Below are 26,397 nucleotides of genomic sequence, written 5' to 3'. Positions count from 1 at the left end.
TTTATTGAATTATACATACATTTGGAAAAATCGATGGAATTCCAATTTAAGAGCATCAACTTTACACAAACAAAAGGGTGGGAGATTGTTTTATTTGTTTGTTTGTTTGTTTGTTTATTATTTCACTGGGCCGCATAAGATCCCCTGGATGAAGGTGGTCTACCGAAGAAACTGCTGTCATTTTTGTAGAATTTTCTCGAAAAAATGCGAGTTGCTGCGCACGTGACCTGTGTTTCTTAGCAACGGAATTTACAAACAGCGTCTCTATAGCAACGCCAGGCGACCTCGAGGAGTCTCAGCAGCTCGTTTAACTTTATTAACGTAGTCATGGCTTTACCTGTTTTACCTGGAAATTCTTTCAACAAAACCGTAAGTTCATACATGCCAGCTCCTCTCAATAATCCAAAACTCGCTTTAACACTACGATTTGATGGTATTGTGAAGTGCAAATACACACGCTAGGTTTTAGCTGAATCTCGTAACGTTATAACTTAACGCTGCCTGGAATTCTGCTCTTTTAAAAGATAGTTAACTAGCTAGCTATTATCCTTTAGCTAACCTCAGCTATTTTTATACTATAAAAACTTTGCCTGACTTTTGTGCTTGATATTTCGTGACTGAAACAGGTTTAAACGCTGTGCAATTCTAAAGAATGTACGTTACACCGATCAGCCATAACATTAGAACCTATATACACTCATCCATTTTATCAGCTCCACTTACTAGCATATAGGTGCACTTGGTACTTTGTTAGCCCCCTTTTACCCTGTTCTTCAATGGACATGACCTCTGCAGGACCACCACAGAACAGGTATTATTTGATTGGTGGGTCATTCTCAGCATTGCAGTGACTGCAGCGATGGTGTTAGTGGGTGTTGTGCTGGAATGAGTGGATCGGACTCAGTCCTGAGAATGGACTGAGAATAGTCCACCAACTAAAAATGTCCAGCCATCAGCGTCCTGTGACCACTGATGAAGCACTACAGGTTGACCAACAAAAACTGTGGAGCAAAATGAGCTACTGTGTTTGACTTTACATCTACAAGGTGGACCAACAAGGTAGGAGTGTCTAATAGAGTTGACAGTGAGTGGACACAGTGTTTAAAAAGTCTAGCAGCACTGCTGTGTCTGATCCGCTCAATAAAACGCCACCACCACATCAGTGTCAGTACAGTGCTGAGAATGATCCACCACCCAAGTAATGCCTGCATTGTGGTGGTCCTGTAATGGTCCTGACCACTGAAGAACAGGGGGAAAGGGGGCTAACAAAGTAGGCATAGCAACAGATGGACTGCAGTCTGTAACTGTAGAACTACAAAGTGCATCTATATAGTAAGTGGAGCAGATAAATTGGACAAATAGTGTAGAAACTAGGAGGTGGTTTTATATGTAAATACATATAAAGGCCTAACCTGGCCTGTTCTCCAGCTGGGAAAAGAAAAATTTCACAAGTCTCAACATTTCGATTACTCAAATGGAGTCCCAATGATGGTGGGAGCCAAGAAGCCAGGCATCGGAGGAGAACTGCTCCTGGGCCAGAAGACCGTGCCTCAGAACTCTTTGTTTCCAAAAGGAGAGGGCAGTGATGCCCCTTCATGGGTGGCTTTTGACAGACAGGTTTGTCATAAAAGAAAATACTTATTTATCTATTTACCTGCACGCTGGACAAAGTGTACAGATAGCACCATTTGTTGTTTCACTTTAGGTGCTTTGCTTTGATGCTTACTTCCAAGAAGCTGTTACTCAGAGTAGAGAGGAAACAAACAGAATCAGAAAATGTAAGATCTACTTCTACTTGGAAGATGACACCATACAAGTTGTGGAGCCAGAGCTGAAGAATAGTGGCATCCCACAAGGTAAAGCCTACAAGGTGCCAGTCAGCTGTGTAGGTAATTCATGCCCGTCTAATAAGGGAACCCATTTGCGGTTAAACTATTCTAACTCTCTCATTGCAGGAACACTTATCCGCCGCCACCGCATTCCTCTTCCCGCTCCCAGTGATGACCAGTTTTACAATTTACACCACTTTAATATTAACCAGGATGTGGTGTTCTACTCCAGGACCTTTAGGATAACAGACTGTGACACTTTCACCCGCCACTTCCTGAGGAAAATAGGGGTACGAATCAATCCCCCTGCTGCAGCACCAGAAGATCCCTATACAAAACTTCGACAGGAGGTAAGCAAGCGGCCTGTGCCTGTGAAAAAGATTGCAAAATAGAGGCAAAATAGCGACAGTGTTCTCTAAGCCTGTGTGCTTTACCTGCACAGCTGGAGGACAGCATGAAGCCACTGCGCCCATATGAGAGGCAGGATACTTTGAAACAATTCCTGGAGCACGATCGTGATGTCCTACGCTTTTATTGCTACTGGGATGATACCCAGAGCATGTTTGGAGACCCCAGAGAGCTGATCCTCCACTACTTCTTGGCAGATGATACCATAGAAATCCGAGAAGTGGTCTATCCAAACTCTGGCAGAGATGCAGCCCCTAAATTTTTGAACAGAAGTAAACTTCCAAAGGTGCGTAGAAAGCCATGATGCTTGTCTTGATATGATTTATGCCTGATATGATTTATGCCTGTGATTAGACTTGAAATGCAAATGCAGGATAAAACAGGGTGTATGCTCAACAAATGTGACTGTTATCACCATGAAATGCTACCAGTTCTACCAAGTGGTGCGCAATTGTCTTCTGCTTGGTTGAGCCTTTCCATCACCTATGCCATGCGATCATCTGAACTGACAGAGCTGAAAGAGCATCTGAGTCCCCTAAAGCACTTTTGTTCTCCTCCCTGGTTGCTTTTCAGTTTAAATCTATTATGAAACAACCTTGGTTAGAATTGATGTTATTTCTGTCAGTGTTTTTTTTTTCAATCTACAATTGAAATGCGGTCTAGAGAGAAGTTCTTTTGCCTTTCATTAAAGCCATCTGAGAGGTTTGCTTGACTGTCCCAGGGAGAAAATGATTACAATCTTGTATAGAAATTGGACTTGTCCTTCAACATATATATGTGTGTATGTGTATGTATATATATATATATATATATATATATATACACACACACATATAATTATCACCCTTGTTTGGCCTGTCCTTCAAGACAGAATGCGTTTGTTTTTTTCTTGGTTCTCCTGAACAGCAAGCGCCTTCTCCGAAACGTCAGCCTGGAGAAATTACAGAGCGCACTATCCTTAATGTGTTTGGACCGATGGGACTCGGAGGTCGCTACATTTTGGATAACCTCAAAGTAAGTACAGAGAGCAATACAACATTTTACTCATATGAAGCTAAAATTAAGCTCTTAAAAAATTGCCAGATTTTTTGTTCTTGGGCAGCAAGATTAGCAGGATTGGTTTGAAACTTAGAGTGGGCTCTCTTTCTTTGAACATGCGTATGTGTCAGACTGGGGCTGTGCAGGAGGAGTTCTACAAGGACTGTGACCTGACCATAGGAGGGGTCATTAATGTCTGGGGACGGAAAGTGATGATCTGTGACTGTGACAACTTCACCAAAGAGTACTATCGCTCCAAATATGGCATTGGTGAGTTGTAACTCCCTACAGTATGGAAAACATCAGCTTCACAGGACAGTGTACCAAATCTAGACTAGATGTTAAGTTGAATAGATAATCAAAATGAACTGTACTTGCACTTGAGTTGTGTTTGAAATCCCATACTGTGTACTGTATACTGCATACTGTACCAGTATGTCATCACAAATAGAACAAAACTTGTACTTCATTGCTGTTTTTAAGTTGTTTCTACACAGTTTGAAAACACTAGATGCCATTTACACTGTATCAACATCTCATAATGTACAGATCAATGGAAATTAGATTACACCCATCAGATAGCCTTGGGAAGACCTTGATTAGCAGAATGATTTGGTTTGGACGTGAAAACTGGGGGAAAGGAAGATGTGCAGCAGGGGTGGTCTTTGCAAGGGCCCCATGAAAAATCAAGTAAGATATATGGTCGGTATTGATGGCATGTAACCTATGCTACCCAGCTTCACTCTCCTGGGCATGGTTATAATGGACTGACTGTTCTGTGTTCTTACGCCCAGAGTCAGAACAGAGTGCTGCACAGGCTCAGCAGACTGTATGTAATGTTATTGTAAATATGAGTATATCTGACATTTATCACCATCTACAGTACTACAGGGTAACATGACCACCAGGGTGTTATGTCCATTCCATCCTGCTGAAATGACCATTTTTGCGTTAAGGGATGCAGTGTGTCATGAAGACAGCTTTGTCCGCGCGCTGGTATGTTTGGCCACAGTAGTATGTCATCCGGATGTCTGGCGTGCAGGAGAAATTCATATGGGTTACTTTTGGGCACAGTCAGTATGCAATCAGTACATTGTAGGCTATTTCAAACGGAGCTTCCATCTATGTCCTGTAACTGACCACTGTGCACTGGGTGAAATTTTCATGTGTTGTGTCTGAGTTTGGCCACATGATGTCAGTATCGAGTCTAAATGTGAGTTTTAGTCACGGGTGATCAAAATTACTCCTATTCCATTACATCATGTATCATTTCACCGTTACCTTCCATCAACCTGTCACTAATGATGTGTAGTTAAAAATGAAAGCAGACTTCCTCTGTCTAAAAACCTGATTTTCACATTTCTTCTACGATGTGGCTTTTCTCCATATAAAAATTGGCAAACAAGTCTCAAAGGCTGTAAATCTTAGGGCTATATAGAACCGTGCTGCCCACACTGATCTCTGAATTCCTAGCGCATATCTTTGGTGTTACGTGGTGTTTCAGTGACACAGAAGACCAAAGGAAAATAAGTGACTTACAACTAGAGCCTATTCTGTCTGAAGACAGCAGATGAGCAATGACCTGCCTGGTCTCTTTATCTTCAAAAGGCTGGACTTGAGAGCCGAATCTGCTCCATGCTAACAGTAGCACAATACGGGTGTGCATGTATCCGCTGGCTGCAGTGTTAAGCACTGCTGAGGAGAACCTGCCTGCTTCTCTGGGGTGAAGTGGTTACAGGCAGGATCTACATGGATGAGGCTAATAATCTTCTCATCTTCTTCTGTGTGCTTGTGCACTGATAAGTGTGTGCTTGTTTTTGGAAAGGGCTCTTTCGAGTTTTGAAAGGAATACTCCTCTATCTATCTATCTGTCTGTCTGTATGTCTGTCTGTCTGTCTGTCTGTCTACACTATTTGTATCACAGACATCTGTTGATCCAGCATTTCTTCTGAAATCCAGGGTATTAACCCTTTAAAAGGCCAGGGCCAGTGGGCCCAAAGTTTTGTTACACACTTCTACAACCTAAGAATAGCTCGACCAGTTTGCACTGAGGTCCCTGTAGTTGCTGAATAATAAGTATGTAAGTATAATAAGTATGTAATAACCCTGGGATTTAAAGGGGCTAATAGGAAGTGTGTTGCCTCTTTGCTGCAGTAGCAGAGAAGGGCATATACTAGATGTCAGTAAACACAGTTCCACTGCTCTACAGCTCAATACTGAGGGCTTTATATCCCTCTAGTTGATGCTGGGTGAACTTAGGCACATGTGTGGCTGGTCCAGAGCATTCTACTCTATTGACAATGTTTTTTTTAATGTAAATGTTATAAGCTGTGTCCACACAATTAAACATATGTATCAGAAATGAGTGATAATTCATGAATTAGAAGAGGCATCTGGATTTTTTTGGACATCTGTCTGTCTGTATTTGTAGCATATGCTTGCTTACCACAGACAATCATTTAAAAGCATTTCCAGACACTTCAACCTGCTGTCAATGTTTCTATGTTGCGATGCCATAACAGAAGCACTAAAGAACCATTCAATGATTAGCCTTTTTTGGAAATTAATATGGGTACTCTACAGTGTCAGGACCAAAAATTACTTTTTTTTACTAAGGTTACTTAGTCAAGAGTAAGTTTTGGTTTAAGGTTAGGATTAGAAAATTCAACAGCACTTCACTAGACCCTGCTACATAACACTGTCATAACTATGTTATGAATTTGCCAAATGCTATCATAAGTTGTCATGGCAGATTATATCCCGTAATATAAGAGTGTCATGTGACCATTGCTGTTATTTGATATATGGCATAATGTTTGATTTTATGACCACTTTCTTGATCATATGACATAAGCTGTCATGACAATTACAGTACTAGTAATGTGGCACTGCTATATTACAAAACAAAATCTGTCATGACAACTTATGGTGGCATATGACATGTATATTAATGTTATGTAGCAGGGTTCAAGTAAAATGTTACAGAAAATTATTTTCACATATGAACAGATGACATTTACACATAGGACATACAGTATGTATGACCCCACATGCTGACATTGTGTAAAAAAACATTTTCTGTATTTTTTCTGTTTTCTCCTCATTTGGCTTTGTAGAGGACTTCACCCCAGTGCAGTACAAGGCCCCCCCACCTGCTAAAGCAGCCAAACAGATGCCTCCTTACACTGGCTTTGGCTCTGAAGAGGATTCACTCTGCTCCTGCCAGGGTCTGCTCCCCAAGCCACCACAGAAAGACTTCAGGAAGCTGATGGAGAAAGACAGGTAAGGTGGAGGATAAGTTTGTTCTCTTTAGTAAATAATCAGAGGCTATAGGGCTGCCATTAGATATCTCTAAACTGGTGCTGGAGCCTGGGAGGTTGAGAGAAGGTTCAGGTTTATTGCTCCAGTTTGCCATTTTTAGGCAGAAATACCTTCTGAAATCAGTACATCTACATCTGGATTTCTCTAAGTTGGATTAAATTGTTGAATTATATATTTCAGTCTGATCTCTGTCTGCCTGCTTCCACAGCAGACCGTAGATTACCACAGACATTACTTTGCCCATTCCATGTACTTGCCTAAAGAACAGAAAACCAATCGCTCAAAACTCATCTAATAGAAGCCAGTGCGCAGGTGCTGAACTCTTGAATAAGTGGGTTTTCTTTTCATTTCTACAAAAAGAAGAAAATTATTGTCTATGATATCTAACAATACTGCTACAGACGTCCTAGATCAAGTTGACAAATGCTGGAGTGTTCCTTCAAAAAACGCTACTGCTTTTATTTCTCATCTCTTTATGACAGGCATGGTCTGGAGAGCAATATTCTTCGATTTGTTGGCAAAATGCTAACAGATAACACCATTGACAAGGACCGCACCTTCATCATTTCATTCTACCTTAGCGATGACACTATAACAATGTTTGAACCCACCCAGAGGAACTCAGGTGCGCCACTTAATCTACTCTGTGTCATTACACACAGGTTTGCAGTTATTTTATGCTTCCCCATGGAAACAGCTGCTCGTTTGTCATAAATGGATTGCTTCTTTGATCATCTTCATATAGATGCACGCCAGAAGATGACTGTTAAACCCAGGCAGATACAAAGCCTCTGCCTATACACAACTGTTTAAAAGTTTGGAATCTTGCTTGTAGTAAGAATCTTTGTTATTTTATATTATTTAACCCCATTTCCAAAAGAGTTGGGATGCTGTGCAGATTATAAATAAAATAGGATTTGCTGATATGAAAATGATTTAAATCATATTTTAAAGGAAACTACTACAAAGACAAAATATCAAATGTTGACACAGAGAAATGTTTATTGTTTTTTTTAATATATGCCCATTCTCAATTTGATGCCAACTACATGTTCCAAAAAAGGTTGGGATGGGTCATGTTTACCACTGTGTTTCATCACCTCTTCTTTTAACAACACTCTGTAAGTTTTTTGGGAACTGAGGAGACCAGCTACTGTAGTTTTGAAAGTGAAATGTTTTCCTGCTCCTCAACAGTTCTCAGGGTCTCCTTTGTCATGTTTTTCATTTCATAATGCGTCAAATGTTTTCAATAGGTGACAGATCTGGACTGTAGGCAGGCCAGTTGAGCACCACGTTGTCTTGCTGAAATAAGCAAGGCCTTCCCTGAAAAAGACATTGTCTAGATGGCAGCATATGTTGTCAAAAGATGTGGTTTTCAGAAGTGTTCCTGAGCCCATGCAGCGATGTCATGTCTGTTTTGAACTCTGTGGCACCTGAGGGCCCAAAGATCATGGCCAGCGAGTGCTGGTTTTTGGCCTTGTCCCTTGCGTGTGGTGGTTTCTCCTGATTCACTCAATCTTTTAATGTTAATATGTACCATAGATGATGAAAAGCAAACTTTGTGACTCATGTTACTGATCTGTTGCCAATCAGCCACCAGTTGTGTTTTTTAGCATTACCCAGCTTTGCCAGTCTTTTGTTGCCCCATCCCAACTTTTTTGAATCTTATTGCTGGCATCAAATTCAAAATAGGCAAATATTTTTTCAAAAACAATAACATTTCAGAGTTAAACATTTGATTTGTTGTCCGTGTACTATTTTCAGTGACGTATAGGGTTTAAATGATTTGCACATGATTGCATTTTGTTTTTATTTACATTTTGCACAGCATCCCAACTTTTTTGGAAATAAGTTTGTAGAACAATAAGGCTACACCCATATTAAGACTACGCTTAGACCAACAAGAATTTACAATTGTGATTCACAACGGGTACTCCAATTTTATCCACGGGACACCTATATAAATACAGTATATATGGCCATATGTCTGTTTGACCCCTGTATATGAAACCCACATGAGCTTGTTAGACATTGCATTCCAATTATTAATTAGTATGATAACACTTTACATTAAGGGTCGCCAATCAATCACTAATTATATAATAATCAACTACTAATTTGCCATTATTTAGTTATTCATCAACTCTTCATTTCACTTAGTAACTGATTAAGCACTTATTAGTGAGTACACTGTTAGTTGATAAGTTAGTTTGTGCTTAGTTTATGGCCTACTTACTCATTATCTGTGTACTAACTGCTGCTTATTACACTGTTAATGAACTAATTCTTATTCATATAAAGAAGTAGCATGATAACTTAGTAGCACTTATGTGTTAGTACTGTTAATTATCTGTTAATTAACTTTCCATCACCTCCATATATTCAGCTGCTTCACTTTTCTCACATTGGTACTTGTCCATTAAAGATGCTTATGGTCACATCTGACCATAAGATGAGCGCACACAAATTCACAGATGGTTTTGTTATTCATCACTTTCATCTTTGGCATGTCTGTACAAACTAGTTCATGTCTGGTAGGAGTGCATGTAAATTTGGGCTTAAACGCTGGATATGTGGCTAACTAACCAAAACTATTATCAACTTTTTTTGTTTCATACTCTGTAATAATACAGCATTTATTTTAGGGAATTAATTACACTACATTGAGAGTACATTGAGAGTATTTTGCTTATTTCACATTTTATTCTTTTCCAGTTGTTGTCATTTTAATACTATTAAGTTTGGTCAGCAGCGGAGGAGTGCACTCACTGCTGGACGTCAAGCTCCACCAATGAGCATGGCCGTTAGCTTTCATGCCAAACACTGCTGTTTTACTGACTTTTGTTTTTTTATTAAAAACGAAAGAAGGAAATATTTATATTTCTTTGAATCAGTGTTTCTTTGCAACTTTCCAAAATGCAAATGCAAATACAAAATGCACACACACACTTGCACCTTCAAAACCCTACAAAGGAAAAAATATTGGAATTTCCAAAAACAAAAGAAAAAAACTCAACATTTTATCTTCTTTTTAAACACACATATACAAAATGTAAATTATAAGGAAAGAAAAGATGAAAAGTTTTGTTTTTAATAAAGTAGCTGAGCGGTTCCTGATTTCTGTTTGGTGTATTGAGCAGTGGTGGACAGTAACTAAGTAAATGTAATTCATTACTGTACTTAAGTAGTTTTTTCTGAATCTGTACTTTACTTAAGTTTTTACATTTTGGGTGAACTTTTACTTTCACTCCACTACATTTCCAAGTCAAATATCTCACTTTTTACTCCACTACACTTTGAGAAATCTGTCCTTCCTTTTTGTTTTTGTGTGTATAAAAACGTAACATGTCAAAACAAAAGAGCACCAATCAGGCACAGCGGTCACTTTGTTCTGAGCTTGTTTTGACCTGTTGGTCATACCGACCCAGTGCAGCACACGGCTCAACATCAGCGCAGCAGCGTAAAAATCTGGGAGCACATACGTCACTAAATGATGAACTAACCTAACTTTGTGTAAATACACCACAATATAGAAATATGTCCACATATGCAGTTTGACTGGCAAGTTTCTTTTTTTCTGAATTCATTCAAACACTTTGATTTTATAGTAAATTAGTTTGGGTTAGTTTATGTTTATGAACAGAGACCTACAGATCAACACAGTAAAGGAAAACTTATTTGTGATCCTGAGTTTAAAGCAAGTTTTTATTCAACTTGTAACTAATTTAAAATGTAATCTTAAACTGAAACTTTGCTTGTTTGTAAAAGTGATTTCAGAGCCACTCGGTTCTCCCTGATTGGAACTGTTTACTTTCAGTGTTTTGTGCTTATGATCATTTTAATAGACGTCAGCGTCACTAATTAATGACGTTCTATTAAAAGACTGGTTTAGCAAGAGAGACGCTGGAGGACTTTCAACTAAAATGAGTTCATGAAGCAAGTCTTGTTGCAAAAATGATAACAGGACATCAGAGCCATAATTAATCTTTTAGTATAACCAAACTAACCAAAACTATTATCAACATAATCTGTAATAGCAAAAATAAGAACAACAATAGAAAATATCAATAATACTAATTTGTGTGCATGACAGTCCAGTACGAAACGGATATGCGCTTACTTTACATGCACATTGATATAATTAAATGCTGCAACCATTTCATGTTCAATTTAAAGACACATTAACCTGTGCATTTGTTTCCTACACACAGCTCTTATCATACACTGTAATAATACAGCATTTATTTTAGGGAATGAATTACACTAAACAATCACTCTACTATTTTGACATCACAGAGTATTTTGTTTATTTCACCTTTTATTTTTTTCCAGTTGTTGTCATTTTAATACTATTTTATTGGCTGGCTACTGAAACACCTGCATGAATTAGTGTGTGCTTCATGTAAATGATATGTAAATGAGGTGCTGGTAGGCTGTTTTCATGCACTGATTTATCATTTATGCTCAAATCTCCACTGGTTTCTACATCGCACAAAATTGTTGTGAATCAGACGCAGAGCAGCTCATAACTTATAAAAGGCAATAAAACATGTTCTTTTCTATGCAACTTTGATGATGAATGGCCATTAGGTCTTTACATTTTGACCATTAATTACTTCTTAAATTCCTCTGCTTTTGTGTCCCTCCAAAGTTACAGCCTTTTCCATTAATTACTAATGTTTAAGACACAACTACTCACTGATACATTAATTGCTCTTTACTTTTTTGTGTTTTGTGTTCCCTCCCCCTTTCCTTGTGTTCCAAGTAAAAGGGGAAAACACACATATTTTCTCAAATGACATGTTTGTTCTGAATGATTTTACTCAATACCAGTGGTGGACGAGGTACACAAATCATGTACTTGAGTTAAAGTAGAGATACCAGAGGTAAAATATTACTCCAGTAAAGGTAGTTCTTACTCTAGACCTCAACGTGAGTAAAAGTACAAAAGTATTTGCCTTCAAATGTACTTAAGTATCAAAAGTAAAAGTACTAAAAGATTAATTATGTCTCTGATGTCCTGTTATCATTTTTGCAACAAGACTTGCTTCATGAACTAATTTTAGTTGAAAGTCCTCCAGCGTCTCTCTTGCTAAACCAGTCTTTTAATAGAACGTCATTAATTAGTGACGCTGACGTCTATTAAAATGATCATAAGCATAAAACACTGAAAGTAAACAGTTCCAATCAGGGAGAACCGAGTGGCTCTGAAATCACTTTTACAAACAAGCAAAGTTTCAGTTTAAGATTACATTTTAAATTAGTTACAAGTTGAATAAAAACTTGCTTTAAACTCAGGATCACAAATAAGTTTTCCTTTACTGTGTTGATCTGTAGGTCTCTGTTCATAAACATAAACTAACCCAAACTAATTTACTTTAAAATGAAAGTGTTTGAATGAATTCAGAAAAAAGAAACCCGCCAGTCAAACTGCATATGTGTACATATTTCTATATTGGGGTCTATTTACACAAAGTTAGGTTAGTTCATCATTTAGTGACGTATGTGCTCCCAGATTTTTACGCTGCTGCACTGACGTTGAACCGTGTGCTACACTGGGTCGGTATGACCAACAGGTCAAAACAAGCTCAGAACAAAGTGACCGCTGTGCCTGATTGGTGCTCTTTTGTTTTGACATGTTACGTTTTTATACACACAAAAACAAAAAGGAAGGACAGATTTCTCAAAGTGTAGTGGGGTAAAAAGTGAGATATTTGACTTGGAAATGTAGTGGAGTGAAAGTAAAAAGTCGCCCAAAATGGAAAAACTTAAGTAAAGTACAGATTCAGAAAAAACTACTTAAGTACAGTAATGAATTACATTTACTTAGTTACTGTCCACCACTGCTCAATACACCAAACAGAAATCAGGAACCGCTCAGCTACTTTATTAAAAACAAAACTTTTCATCTTTTCTTTCCTTATAATTTACATTTTGTATATGTGTGTTTAAAAAGAAGATAAAATGTTGAGTTTTTTTCTTTTGTTTTTGGAAATTCCAATATTTTTCCTTTGTAGGGTTTTGAAGGTGCAAGTGTGTGTGTGCATTTTGTATTTGCATTTGCATTTTGGAAAGTTGCAAAGAAACACTGATTCAAAGAAATATAAATATTTCCTTCTTTCGTTTTTAATAAAAAAACAAAAGTCAGTAAAACAGCAGTGTTTGGCATGAAAGCTAATGGCCATGCTCATTGGTGGAGCTTGACGTCCAGCAGTGAGTGCACTCCTCCGCTGCTGACCAAACTTAATAGTATTAAAATGACAACAACTGGAAAAAAATAAAATGTGAAATAAGCAAAATACTCTCAATGTCTGTATGAAACAAAAAAATGTTGATAATAGTTTTGGTTAGTTAGCCACATATCCAGCGTTTAAGCCCAAATTTACATGCACTCCTACCAGACATGAACTAGTTTGTACAGACATGCCAAAGATGAAAGTGATGAATAACAAAACCATCTGTGAATTTGTGTGCGCTCATCTTATGGTATCTTTAGTGCACAAGAACCAATGTGAGAAAAGTGAAGCAACTAAATATATGGAGGTGATGGAAAGTTAATTAACAGATAATTAACAGTACACATAAGTGCTACTAAGTTATCATGCTACTTCTTTATATGAATAAGAATTAGTTCATTAACAGTGTAATAAGCAGCAGTTAGTACACAGATAATGAGTAAGTAGGCCATAAACTAAGCACAAACTAACTTATCAACTAACAGTGTACTCATCAAGTAATAGCTAATGCTTAATGAAGAGTTGACTAATAACTAAATAATGGGAAATTAGTAGTTGATTATTATATAATTAGTGATTGATTGGCGACCCTTAATGTAAAGTGTTACCAGTAGTATTAATGTGAAGTTGCCCCCCCACTCTTCTGGGAAGGCAGTATGTCTGTTGGAATTTGCATCTATACAGTCAAAAGAACATTTGTGAGGTCAAACACTGATGTTGGAAGAGAAGACCTGGCTCACAATTCATCCCAGAGGTGTTCAGTGGGGTTGAGGTGAGGGCTCTGTTCAGGTCACTGGCATTCCTCCACACCCATCTTGTAACACAGTGTCTTTATGGACCTCACTTTGTACATAAGGGTGCAATCATGCTAGAACAGGAAAGGACCTTCCCCAAACTGTTGCCATGAAGTTTATATATTATATATTATTATATATTTGTCTAAAATGTCTTGTTTGCTGTAGATTGAATGTTAATCCCCATTGGAAATAAAAAGCTGAGCCCAAACCCTGAAAAACAGCCCCCCTCCTAGGTAGTGTTCTCCTGGCATCACCAAACTGCCAGATAGTGAAGCATGATTCATCACTCTAGAAAACACGTTACTACTGCTGCTAGTCCAGTGGCGGTGTGCTTTACACCACTCCAGGAGGCACTTGCCATTGCACTTACAGTTGGCCAGGGCAGATCTAGCAGGACAGAAATTTCAGAAATCAGAAAAATCTGATTTGTGGGAAAGGTGGCATCTTTTGATAGTGCCCTGTTTAAAGTCAGTGAGCTCTTTAGAACAACCTGTTCTACTGCCTGTGTTTGTCTAGTAGATTGCATGACTGTGTTCTTGATTTTGTTCACTTGTTATGCAATGAATGTCACTTAAACTCCTGAACTGAATATATAGTAGGGGCGTTCACAAATGTTTGGCTATATATGTGTATTAGAATCATTTTATACATGTACCTGCGACCAAATTTAAAAGCATGTGTGTTTCTGCTGAAGGGGTGATTGGTGGTAAGTTCTTGGAGAGAAGCCGGGTGAAGAAGCCAGGGCAGGAGCTGTTCAAGAGTGAGATGTCTGAGTACTACAAGGCTCAGGACTTGTATGTGGGAGCAAAGATTATTATAAGCAACCAGCCCTTCCAGCTTGTGGATGCTGATGATTATGCTTTCAACTATATGGAGCAGCATGCAGAAGAGGTATGTCAAATTCAGCACTCACTCTTAGCCTTTAAGTTTTGATCATAGTGTCTCTCTTCTCCTCTCTTCTCATCCCGTCTCTACTCTTCTTTTCCTTTCTCTTCTCTTCTCTTCCTTTCTCTTCTCTTCTCTTCTCTTCTCTTCCTTTCTCTTCTCTTCTCTTTTCTTCTGCCTTTTAGTGAACTATTCCAATAAGTCTATTCCAACAACTTAGTATTTTGTTTATGGTTTTGCAAAGCTTACCAAGAAGCCATCCAACATTGGATAGGCTTTGCCAATGAGTTTTGCAGCTGTAAAATACCTTTTAATTACTGTCTGTCACAGATGTGCTTTGGTCATTATTCTTGCCTAGTTCCCCAGGGCCAACATTGGCACCATTTTGAGCAAGTTAAGGTCCATCAGTGAAGACAAACAGAAGGAAATCAAACGGTTCTTAGCACAAAGCGACCCAGGCAACACCGGCCTCATTCCTTATGAGTCCTTCAGGTAAGCAGCCAAGGAAGAGCGTGTATGATCAACTGATTGCAAGCAGCTAGATACTTATAAGAGGGCGGCACATGCTGGATTTCCAACATAGAAAAAAAACATCTCTCATCTACTTTTTATCCAATCACACTTAATCTCCACCCCAAACTCAAGTGAAAACACAGCACATTCTCACTGGACTGCATGTCAAAGGCTGCTTAGTGTGATTGAGCAGCTGAGTGATTGTGTGTCTCTGCAGGTCTCTGTTGGCAGATACAGGCTGTCAGCTGTCGGAGCATGAGATCATGATGTTAGGCCGTACCTACTCGTTACGGGAACAGCCTGAGCTGAATGTGGGCTTCATGCTAGCTGTGGCTCAGGACCACCTGAGGAAGAAACACTTTGAGAGCTTCTCAGCCATGCTCCGAGCTTTCACACACGAGGATCGGGACAGGTAGTGGCAGTTATTTCCAGTCTATGTGTTGAAGTCTCTGTCCTGTCACACACAGTTTTATTTCAGTGACAGGGAGATGGAGCATGATCTGTGGTTACCTCAGTTTACATCAGGTTACTTCTGTGCTTCACCTGATGCCTGATTCTGGCCGTGCTCAAGCCTGACCACATTAGACATTATACATTATTATTTTTTACCACACTTCTTGGGTAAATCAAGCAAAAAGCCCCTTTTTGTGTTATGTCTAAACCCCCTTACCAGTGGTGAAATCACTGTAATGCACAGCCTCAAGTGGTTTATTGCTTTTATAAAATGGCAACAACATAAAATATGATAAAATACACAAATTTACAATAAACTGTATAATCTAATATGAATATTGCAAAACATTCTTCCACCAAAAAATGTAGTTCATTAGGAGTATGCTATTACTGTCAAACAACTATGGACCACTGAAAGAGGACAAAAACCTTTAGTGGCCTGTCATTGTATATTACCACATAACCATCTCTGATTTCTAGTGTAATCTTAGTGTCAAACTCAGACTTTAGAACTAGATTTCCTAGAAAAAGCTTGAGTCTCTGAAACAGTCTCTTTATAAAGGATGAAGAAAAAAACAACATTATTGTTTGTCCACGGAATGTAAAGGGAAGCTGGTGTTTTTAAATGTTGTTCAAGTCAATCAATCAAGCTGTGAGGTTTCTCAACGGTGTGCAGTATAGTCACTAGGGACCAGACGCTGCCCTCTGCAGACTTGGGCCTATAACTGATAAACTAAGCAGAATTATTTAATTTCGACAAGGTGGTCCTATTTTAATCGGCATAACCTTTCTAGCATTTATGGTAGCTTTAGTGCCTGGGAAACTCACAGACCAATTACATGCATCACAGCCAATCAGATCTGTGCATTAAACTGAGCACTGAGACTCAAGTGACATGCACACACAGGGGAGGGACGATGGGAGACATAGCGGTTGGAGAAGAAAGTGAGTCAAAGGGAAGTAATTTTACATGGTGTGATCTAAAAAGAGAAAACTGACACTAAATATTTTTTGAAATATGACTGAATTGTACTTTATTTGATTCGACATTCAGTTGTTGACTACATAAGATATTGATATTCCTACTGCTTCAGTAAACAGTATATGGAACATAGGGCGATAAAACGATAACGATAATTATTGAGATATAACTTTTCCTTGATAGAGCGATAAGACATGTTCGATAAATTTTCAATGTAATACACCATCACAGTTCCACTTTCTATCGAAAGCCCTGGTGGCATTTTCTACTGCAAGGAAAGCGACACTACTCTGCTGTGACCAGGAGAGGGCGCACTTTCAAGTTTTTCGACGATGGGGGGGTGGGGGCAGGGGGGGGCTGCTCAAAAAGTCATATTTTAGTATTTGTGCATCCTTAAGCATCGAAAGTGAAAGAAAGAAGTAGGTTCATGTCATTTACAGCCCTTATTTAAACAAAAGTAAACTGAGGAAGACTGTGGGGCATTGGAAAGTGAGGGAGCGCTATCTTTCCAGGCTAGCTGGTTTTAGCAGCTGGCTAACTTGAAGCAGCACTCCGTCACTCGCACGGCATTGGGAACTGGTGATACTGTAGATCAAACAAGACACAAAAGTACCGCTTTCAGTTTAAATGTTCCTAAAAGGAGGACTCGGTTTGTCTGGTGTTGATATATTGTGGCTCACCCCTCAAACTATTACGATAGGTTAGTAAATCCAGTCGTCTGCTGGCTGGTGTTTGAATACAGTGATGTGCTCTGACATGGCTGTGGTAGGACCGATGGCAGTGAGACGGTGTGATCCATCACTAATGGCTAATGTTTGCTGTTCCTACTAAGTTGACGTTGTCAAGACACTAAACAGTTTTTTGTTACAGGATAGCCGAGCCTTGTCACCAGACAGCTAACAGTAATCTGTTTTCTTTCTTAAATAATGACTGTTACAAAAACTGCAGCTGTGCTTTTCCAGCTGCTAAAAACAGCTCACCAGAAACTTTCTCCCACTGTCCCATGACAGATTTGTAAAATGTTCCACTGTTTGGTGAGTGTTTGTCATTTTCCAACCATAAAAGATAGTTTAAAACAGCAATTAATCACTCAGGAGCAAAAATCAGCATTCAAACTCGGAAGGAATAATGAATGGACATTTATCATGATATGTATTGATATCGAATGATATGACTTTTGTTTACCGTGATAACATTTTTTGCCATATCGCCCAGCTCTAACGACACTGAATCATGATGCAAGTTAGACATTATGATGTTCTGGATGTTCCTTTGCTTGAGGAAATTTTCTTTGACTGGACCTTGTTGAATTTTAATTAAAGACCTCTGCGCTAGGGCATAACATTGTTACCGAACCATCCTGTGTTATGTGAATGTGTATTTTGTGCAGAAATAAGCAGACATTTCTGTCTTTTTTGAAAGGCACAAGCACAGGCATTCAGGTTGAACACAAACACTCAGTCTGAGGTAGACCAGGCATCAGTCTACAGCCCCCACGGCTCCAGATTCAGGACCTGCGATTAGTTCCAGCGGTTCAAGTGAAGCATTGGAACCAGATGAACCCTCTAGACTAGGGGCATGTAGCAGAGAAGGAAAATAGATGACTGAGAACACCAGTGGGTCAATGTGCATGCCCTATTTGTGTGGCTTTCTGGAAAACCCAGTTATTTTCAGATGTTACTAAATGTCCACCAGCAAGTAGTAGAGTACTCCACTCATTATAGGAGAAATAGTCTCACTCTCAGCTCCGCCCACAGATACACACAATTCATCTATATGTACTCCACACTAAAATGGGCATAAGTATTTTTATTTTGTCAGATACATGCTGATTGACTATGTGTGAGTCGATGTGTGTGCACTTCCACACATTGTTTTTTCAGTCTGAGAAAAAAAATAAACTTTTCCTAGCAGTGGTTATTCACATACAACGAGCCTTTCAGGGCAATACATAGTCACTGAACTGAAGAAAGTTCGCAGCATCATGTTTTTGAAAGCAATTAAAGAAGCACTATGTATGGGTTTTGTGTTAGAATTGAAAGAAGTAGCATTACAGAGTCAGGAGCACAAAAAGATGGTGGTTGTGTGCTGCTGCAAGCCTCCTTGTAATGCCTGATATAATAGTTTAAAAGTCTGAGGTGTCGGGTCAGATTTTGTGGGCGTTTTCTGGACCACGTCATATACGTCTTTACATATTAACATCACATGCACTCGATGATTAGGTCCCAAATGCAAAATCAACATTATACTGATGAAGATACAATGACAAAGGCAAATAATCCACTCACATGCTCAAAAGACACATCCTGACTTCTCTTTAAAGACTCCTTCAACATGCTCGCAAGCGTCCAAAGCACAACTGACTTTGAAAATGTTCTTGCACATGTTGCATGCAATTACACATTTCCACTAAAGTGGCCTTCTAAGCCCCTAATCTTAACATAGTGCAGCTTTACAGACTTTTATTTTTCACTTTGTGTCATCTGTACTTATCCACCATGTAAAAACAGCTTGTGGTTGGTCGTTGTACATGTCAGTCAAATAACCCTTTTCACACTGAGCAACAAAACCTGCAAGACTCTCTTGCAATAGGCAGAAGTTTGGCTTGTGAGACTATGGAAATATAACTCTAGCTTCACAAATAGCTAAAGTAAGTACTTAAACAAACACAGAATAAATTAATTAGTATGTTTATATCCGTAAAAACAAAACTGCTTCCGTCTGGCTGCAGATGCAGTTTGCCAATATGCAGAACAAACAGACTTAAGGACTCGTTTGTACCGGCCGCTATTGGCCTTTCAAATAACTCTACATGATTCTTATGTTGTACTTACTTTCCCCTGGTTCTTTACTTTAACCCAGTGGGATTCATATGTTGGATTTACAGTTTATTTTATTAATTATTATTTGTCTGATACTTTTGATACTGATACTGCTGACTGTACAACAAATTGCCCCTAGGGGATAATAAAGATACCCTTGATTCTTGATCCTTGATCCTATGTTATATTTGTCTCTCATCCCTCATTATGTTAAAGAACTGGGCACCTTTCCACCAAAGAAGCTAGGATCATCTGTAAAGCCTTCCGCTTACCACTGGCTGATGACCTCCTGAGAGCCCTTCTGCAGAAGTGAGTTCTTTTACTATATAATTCAGTGTTTATTTACTCATTCTTTTATTCCTGAATGTATTGAAATGTTTATCTGTCCAGATTTGAGAATGAGTCTGGGAACATGGATTACAACGCCTTTCTCTCAGGGATCAACTGGAGAGAGAATCCTTCCCTACCTCTTCTACCAGATGAAGCCTTGAAGGTGAGTCAACATGTTTGTCATCATCAGTTAGTGCTTTGCTTAATGCAGCTGAAGGAACATGAGAAGCTAGGATTAGGATGACTTTATAAACAAGAAGAAAGTCTTTAATTAATACATTCTGTTGGCCACATCCAGTGCCTCCTTTCAGGCTTTGTCTGCCATCGTTAGCAGACACAACCACACACATGCATGGAGCTGAGAAAGAGAGTGTGTTTGGAAAAGTGGGCCAGGTGGCAGAGTTCCAGGTCTTGGCCCTCACCCTACCGCAGAGTATTCAAGCACCTCCAAGCCTCACCTCATTTAAATCAGCCTTGAGAAAAACCCACTCAAGATCTGCTCAAAAGTAGTCCTTTTATTGCAGCACTTTAATTTAGCGTGCCCTGCCACGTAACGGCCTAAGCAGAACCATCTGCCTCAGCATTCAATGAGAGGAGAATAGGGAAAGTAAAGGACTTGTTTCGCCAGCAGATGGGGCTTCTGAATGTGTTGCTTGTTTTGTCTTAATCAGAAGTGCAGGCCATAGACCAGACCAGAGTGTTTGTGAACATAAATGTTGGCTGGACTTCCGGGGGGATAACTCACATCCACTCAGCAGTGAAAGCAGCTTATTTTAAGTAGTAGTAAATATAAACAATACAGACGGAACCAAAATATTGTGAATAATAGTAGAATATTGTTGCGTTGAGGCTGTCTATTGCGTTTTAGTGAAATGGCTTTGTGTGCTTTCGAGAATTATGAGGATGCCCCGTTTCCACGTTACTGCTGAGAGAGGGCATCCAAGAGGGATAAATGGAAAATGGAAAAAAAAAAACATGCAAAAGTGGCTTTTACCTCAGTAGTTTTTTTCAGACTTTTAAGAGGAAACAGGATCAGAAAAGGTAACACATGCACCAAAGAACATACGGGTTCTGGTTTTAATTTTTTGCCCATTGTCCAACCTTCGAAAGCTGATGCTCAAGGTAATATGAAACCCACTGGCTGACAGTGAATGCATCATAAGTTTGGAGCTTTTATCATAGCAGATAAAATAACTACTTATAAGGTCAGGTTTTGTCACTAAACACTGCAATGAAAGTGTAAATCACACCCAGTTTTGGTAATTGTTGTCATAGTGAGAAGATAAGTTTAAAATAGAAGCACACAGGATTGACTGTATCAACAATGATTATTACAGACATTAGACAATGACATTAGGAGCGCATAGTTCGCCAGAATTTAGTACCAAATATGTACACACTATCTGAGTATTTGGATGTTTCATGACAAGATCACTGAAAATGTCCTGTATTTTCAAATACCTTGGTTAAATAATGGTAGAAAATCCAGAAATCCTGTTGGATCAGTGCAGTGCTACCAGCGTTATCCACCTGGAAGTAAGTTCTTTGTTGATGTGACGTCATATTTCCTCTACATCAGAATTCTTATCCTAGTAGTGCCTTTCCGTTTGCTTTACTTTGCTTTGCATGTACTTTGGTTGCTTCCATGCAGCTTTTCTGACTGTGACTGTCACTGGTTTCCAGCCTTTTTGTCTTGCGCTTCCTAAGCCTACATTAGAAGGCCACACAATGGTGGAATACTCCGCCTTTATGAAAGAACTCTCCAGATACACAGAAGAGGAGTGACATCATCTTCGTCATCATGCCATGCTGCTGCAGGACATCGTTTGAAGAAAAATGACCTGACCTGTTTTTTTTTTTCTTTTCATTTTACTGCCATTCCTTGTTGTGCTTAAGCTTAGCTAGCCACGTGTCTGCAGTAGTTTCAGTTACTATTATTTCTCTGTGACTTCTTAATCATACAGTAAAATAATACCTTACAAATATTATTGCTGACTTTTTTGTGTATTATGAGGAAACCTGTCGTCTCTCACTTGTGACCATTTGTGTAAACTCGGTGTGGCGTTATGACGATATTTTACTATTATTGTGATAAATTGTCAACACTTTTTGAAGAATTTTGTGCCTGCCATATGTGTCGCCGGTGCTTAAAGAACTGCAGGTTTCATTACAGAGAGAGCATACATGGAAAGAAAAATGAAAAAAGAGATATCTCTTTCATATCTCTGTAGTTTCTTCTAGACAACAATGAGATCACATATTCAGACAGAGGAGTCCTGCTGATCAGATGTTTCTCCTGAGCACCCAGTGATCTCACATTTCTTTTAGTAGAGATCTCAAAAAAGCCCATTTTTGTAATTATTTTATCATTTATAATACAGTGTGCTCATCCAAGTCATACAAGACTAAGAGCCTCTCAGTTTTGATGCTGTGAATAACTATTATAATTTTAATGTGGACCAGAAGAATCTCTGAAGAAACATAATCACCATTAAGTCTCCTGAGCCATTAAAGAGCAACATTTGAGAAATAAATTAATCTGGGTTACTAGTCCTGTTGAATAGGATTTAATGCAGTATGTGAAATTAAAACATGGCGTAGAGATGTATTGTGTCGGTTCCTTCTTAAGAAAAACATATATTGTAAAACATTGTTTATGAAAATACTCAGTTATCATGATGCAATATTTATTATGAATATTGTCTGACCCAAAGCATATTATGCCCAATATTTCTAAAAGAGACTGTGAATGAAAGCAAACCACAGTTTTTTCGCCTATTCAATAAAAAATAAATCGCCGTCCCTGTGGTTAACAAAGTGGTTCTGAGCCTGATATGTTTTTCCTCTGAATGTCACTGGATTCTCTTATTTATGAGGTCGTTAAAGAGACAAAATATGAATTCCCACTTGTGTAAGCTAACATAGCTGCACGCTGACTTGACATCATATGACAGGCGACCACACAGGCATGGTGCTCCTTCCAAATTTCACTTATTCCATAACTCCATGTAGCAGTGGGCAAAACGTATCTGGTTTAAAAATCTTTTGTTAACCACAGCGGTGATTAATTTTTGTCATAGGGAACTCCAGCTTAGACCCGGAGTTTCTAATATGGTCATGACGCCTATAGAACTCAATGGGCTGATGCTTGAGTACAGTGAGAGAAGTCTAAATGTTGTCTGTGGTAGTCAAACACATGCTAAAGATCTAGCAGACATGCTGCAGTTATTAATGAACTGATAAGTATTGACTATGGCAGAAGCACAAGCAAGAATGTATGTTCGGTCAGCCCCAGCACATGTACAATGCTGAACTGTTCAAAATCTGTCCTGCTATTAATTGCAGTTTGATGTAGACTGGAATGGAGAAGCTGTGCGCCCTGCAGTAATAACCGTCAACTACTCTTTGTTACTGGACGATGTCTTTGGCAGTGTTGGCAACAGTAATTTCAGCTGAGAGGTATGGAGATCACCTCTCTCCAACATGACACCAACATGAACTCAAGAAAACATGGTGTTGTTTGTATTTTCACAAATGCGAAAATATTTTAAATAAATTCACATGTCTGTCATACTCAGTTTGTGCCGTTTGTTCTATGAGGCTGTATATGTAGCTTTTAATTGACTCACACATAAATCAAAACCATGCGGGAATGAGAACTCTATTGGACATGCCTTATGGGCACAAAGGCCAAACAAGACGTAATAAAAGATACGAGCAGTTAAACCAAAACATGTTTCATATATAGGCCCACAGTATGCTACAAAGAATGGGAAAAAAACTGTATAATGCAACATCCTAGAAACTGTGCCAGAATAACCAGCCACTCTAAAGACTGCAAAGCTGTGATAAAGCACTTTAGTTCACACTCGCATTGTCTCACATACCCACAAAGCCTCCAAATCAGTCTATGGGGGAGCATCAACTTCATCGAAATAGATGAGTGCATCCCACCGTAACTGCTAGTAGTCTCCAACTTTCGCTCCAAACAGTCCACACTGTAATCTGAAATGATGCAATCACTTGACTGTATATAAAAAGACTGCAAGACTGAGCAGGTTGAATGTTCTGTAATCAGAATCCCAGTAATCAAGGCTTGATCCTCACACCAGACTGGAGGAGCAATTACACCGCCAGTATTACTGAGCCTTCATTCCGAGCATTCAGACTATGAAATTCATCTTGTGTTCTATGGGTCATTGATAAATAAGGCTTTCTGAATCATCATAAATAAATCTTATTAAAAGGAAAATGTATTTTTGTATCTGTAAGAATCTTTCAATGTGTTGATATTTATAGCTTTTGTAATGATATGAGGTCATTCATAAACAGAATCATTTATTTTACCACCCAGAATATGTCAAGTGGTGCAACCAAACATTAAACACAAATATTTTAAACTGATTTCCCACTCCTGAAAACAAGGATAAATTAGTCTTTAGTACTTGGACACCTGTATAAACATTTGTCCCTAAACCTAAGTTTATACACATATCAAATTAATAAACATTATTAATACATTTTCCTGATTTTTCTGAGGTCGCACTACCTGACCTGGTAAACGGAACGAGCCTAACTGTGACTCAGAAGGACAGATTTTTATAAGTATTTGTGAAAGGGTTACTAACCTTGGCATTGCACCATTAGGGTCTTCTTTATGATGCGATACCCTGCCCGTTTTTCTTAAAAGCATGTCAAAATAAAAGTTGTTTATTCTTGGCCGTGTTTATTCTTGTGCCGTGTGACATTTGCGGCAATCAGAACGTTATGATTTTCCAATGTGTTAAATAGTTTAAAGCTCCCATATTTTGCAATGTTTTTGATTTGAAAAGTTTCAAATGTAAAATCATTCCTATTTCATTTAGAATTTTACATAAATACATTACACTTTTTAATAGTTTACTTAAATATATGATAGAACAGTCATGCCATGTGACATGTTTTGACATTGTGAGGCATAAGTTCCCAGCAAGAATTGTACAGAAAGGAGGTATTATAGAATAACGTGACACATGTCCTGTATTTATTATGTTATGTAATAGGAAAATAATGGACTTGTTGACCCCTATAACCCAAATGCAGCATGTAATACGCAGCACAGTAAACTCTGCATCAAATAAATAAACATAATGCCTTTTCTTCATGCCATAAGATTTCATTTGCTCCTACAGCCTGACCGCTTTCATGGCACAGAGCTACCACTGGCCATTGTTTTTTTTCTTTTGATTTCCTGAATATTAACAATATAAAACACAAATCTTCCACATGCTCGAGGCTGGAGTTCCTAAATATCAGCTGCATTACCCGAGAGGATCTAAATTGTTTTCTTTGCATGATATACAGTATTTCATTTTCAGATGCAATACTTCCATTGGCCTGTTTCTGTTATGATTTTTAATGCCTGGCTCTGATTTAATTGCTGTTTAGCTCAGTCTCTTGAGTCACTTAAGGTTTCCACACAGGAAAAGATAACAAATGTGCGGGCTCAAGTGACGGCCAATTAAACGGACATTTCATAGCTGCATTATTGATAAATGCGTACAAAAGAATGCATGCAGGTCATGAAGTTGCAGTACTGTGGCTGAATAATAAAAAGGCCAGTTTTTGGACCGTTTTCCGCAGAGGAACCATAACGGTTTTACAGATTGTTCGTGATAATACAAGATTCTGAAATGATTTCAAGATGTCTTCTGTACTGTCATCATATCTTTATCTCTCATGACAGCTTCAAACTAATGTGATTGTATCTTAAGTGTGACATATTCAGGCAGTACTGTGTACCCTTTTAACAACTGCCTTAAATGCTTCTCATAAATTTTCACCTTTTATATTTTTGCTTTTATAGTCAGTAAATTACATTTTTGCTTTTATAGTCTGTAAATGTCTGTCATTCATTCGGTTTGCAAAAGGCAACTAAGATTGGTGTACTGCGCCAGCTACTGGAAATAAAATGGAAAATCTCATTTTATTGAAAAAAATCCTTAATGAATCATATTACTGACAACAGAGCTATGCAGTACTGGAAAATCGATTGTGTGTGCTTTTTTCATCTTGAACTGCGACAGAGATACCTCTGAAGTTGTTTGGGGAATTGTACTGGCATAGTATGGAATGAAGCCTTTCTAGGTTTTTTTTATCAGTCTGCTGATGGTGTTTGAACCACAAAACTTTTGCCTTTCACACCCTCTACACATCTCTGCTTTTCAAAGAGTTGCTTTATTTGAGTTCACTTCAAATATGGCCTAATGCTTGTGTTTTTCCAGTGCTGTATCTGTATTGGCGCAGATACCTGCACTTGAAAGCAGTATCAATATAACATGAAACAATTTCTGATGTGCACATGTGCTACTGAGTAATGCTACTGGATTATTTTACATTAGAGACAAGCGGCAATAAAAAACGCTGACTGGAAAATCTGTAATTCCAATATTGCAAAGGGAGGCAATAGTAGTGGGTAATATACTGGTTAAAATTCCTCCTAAGCTTTTGGTTTTGGCATAACTCTTATACCGGTATGCCATTAATAAGGGCTAACATTATTTCTTTTACCTAAATGGCTGAGTCAAGCATCTTAAAGCAATCGCTCATGTCTCACTGTGTAGTCAGTTACAGTCTGAGTTAATGTTAGTCCATGTTGTGGATTGAGGGACCAAACATTAGAGAGACAAATGAAAGGAAACGTTGATCTCCTGGGGTAAAAACAGCCTTCAGCCTAGGTTTAGCCTTTAACATAGTAGAGCAGCTCTAGCTGCTTCTGTGTCCACTAACCCTGCCTGCAGTGTG

General features: G+C 38.6%; 1 protein-coding gene across 4 annotated transcripts; it reads left to right on the top strand.

The window, feature by feature from the left end:
- Positions 1-265: 265 nt before the first annotated feature.
- efhc2 (EF-hand domain (C-terminal) containing 2) lies at positions 266-23,187 on the top strand. 4 transcript variants are annotated; one of them, XM_017695160.2, is made up of 15 exons: positions 266-369; positions 1,429-1,617; positions 1,706-1,856; positions 1,956-2,179; positions 2,272-2,523; positions 3,144-3,251; positions 3,407-3,545; positions 6,392-6,557; positions 7,079-7,221; positions 14,324-14,520; positions 14,873-15,006; positions 15,245-15,439; positions 19,501-19,593; positions 19,675-19,777; positions 22,960-23,187. In XM_017695160.2, the coding sequence occupies exons 1-15, from the start codon at positions 328-330 to the stop codon at positions 23,068-23,070; spliced, it is 2,247 nt and encodes a 748-aa protein (XP_017550649.1). In that variant the 5' UTR covers positions 266-327; the 3' UTR covers positions 23,071-23,187. The 4 variants fall into 4 exon arrangements, with proteins under 4 accessions (XP_017550649.1, XP_017550650.1, XP_037395574.1 ...); XM_017695161.2 differs by having other exon boundaries at positions 21,298-23,102; XM_037539677.1 differs by having other exon boundaries at positions 19,913-23,102.
- The last annotated feature ends 3,210 nt before the right edge of the window (positions 23,188-26,397 follow it).

The sequence above is a fragment of the Pygocentrus nattereri genome, chromosome 6, assembly GCF_015220715.1.
Source record: "Pygocentrus nattereri isolate fPygNat1 chromosome 6, fPygNat1.pri, whole genome shotgun sequence".
Classification (NCBI taxonomy): domain Eukaryota; kingdom Metazoa; phylum Chordata; class Actinopteri; order Characiformes; family Serrasalmidae; genus Pygocentrus; species Pygocentrus nattereri.
Note: the sequence above shows the minus strand (reverse complement) of the source record. Positions and strands in the feature narration are given on the sequence as shown.

Coding starts and splice junctions, on each gene's coding strand:
- efhc2 (XM_017695160.2), top strand. CDS start 328: ATGGCTTTACCTGTTTTACCTGGAAATTCTTTCAACAAAACC. Junction 3,252..3,406: donor ACATTTTGGATAACCTCAAA/GTAAGTACAGAG, acceptor CGTATGTGTCAG/ACTGGGGCTGTGCAGGAGGA. Junction 19,594..19,674: donor CTGAGAGCCCTTCTGCAGAA/GTGAGTTCTTTT, acceptor TTATCTGTCCAG/ATTTGAGAATGAGTCTGGGA.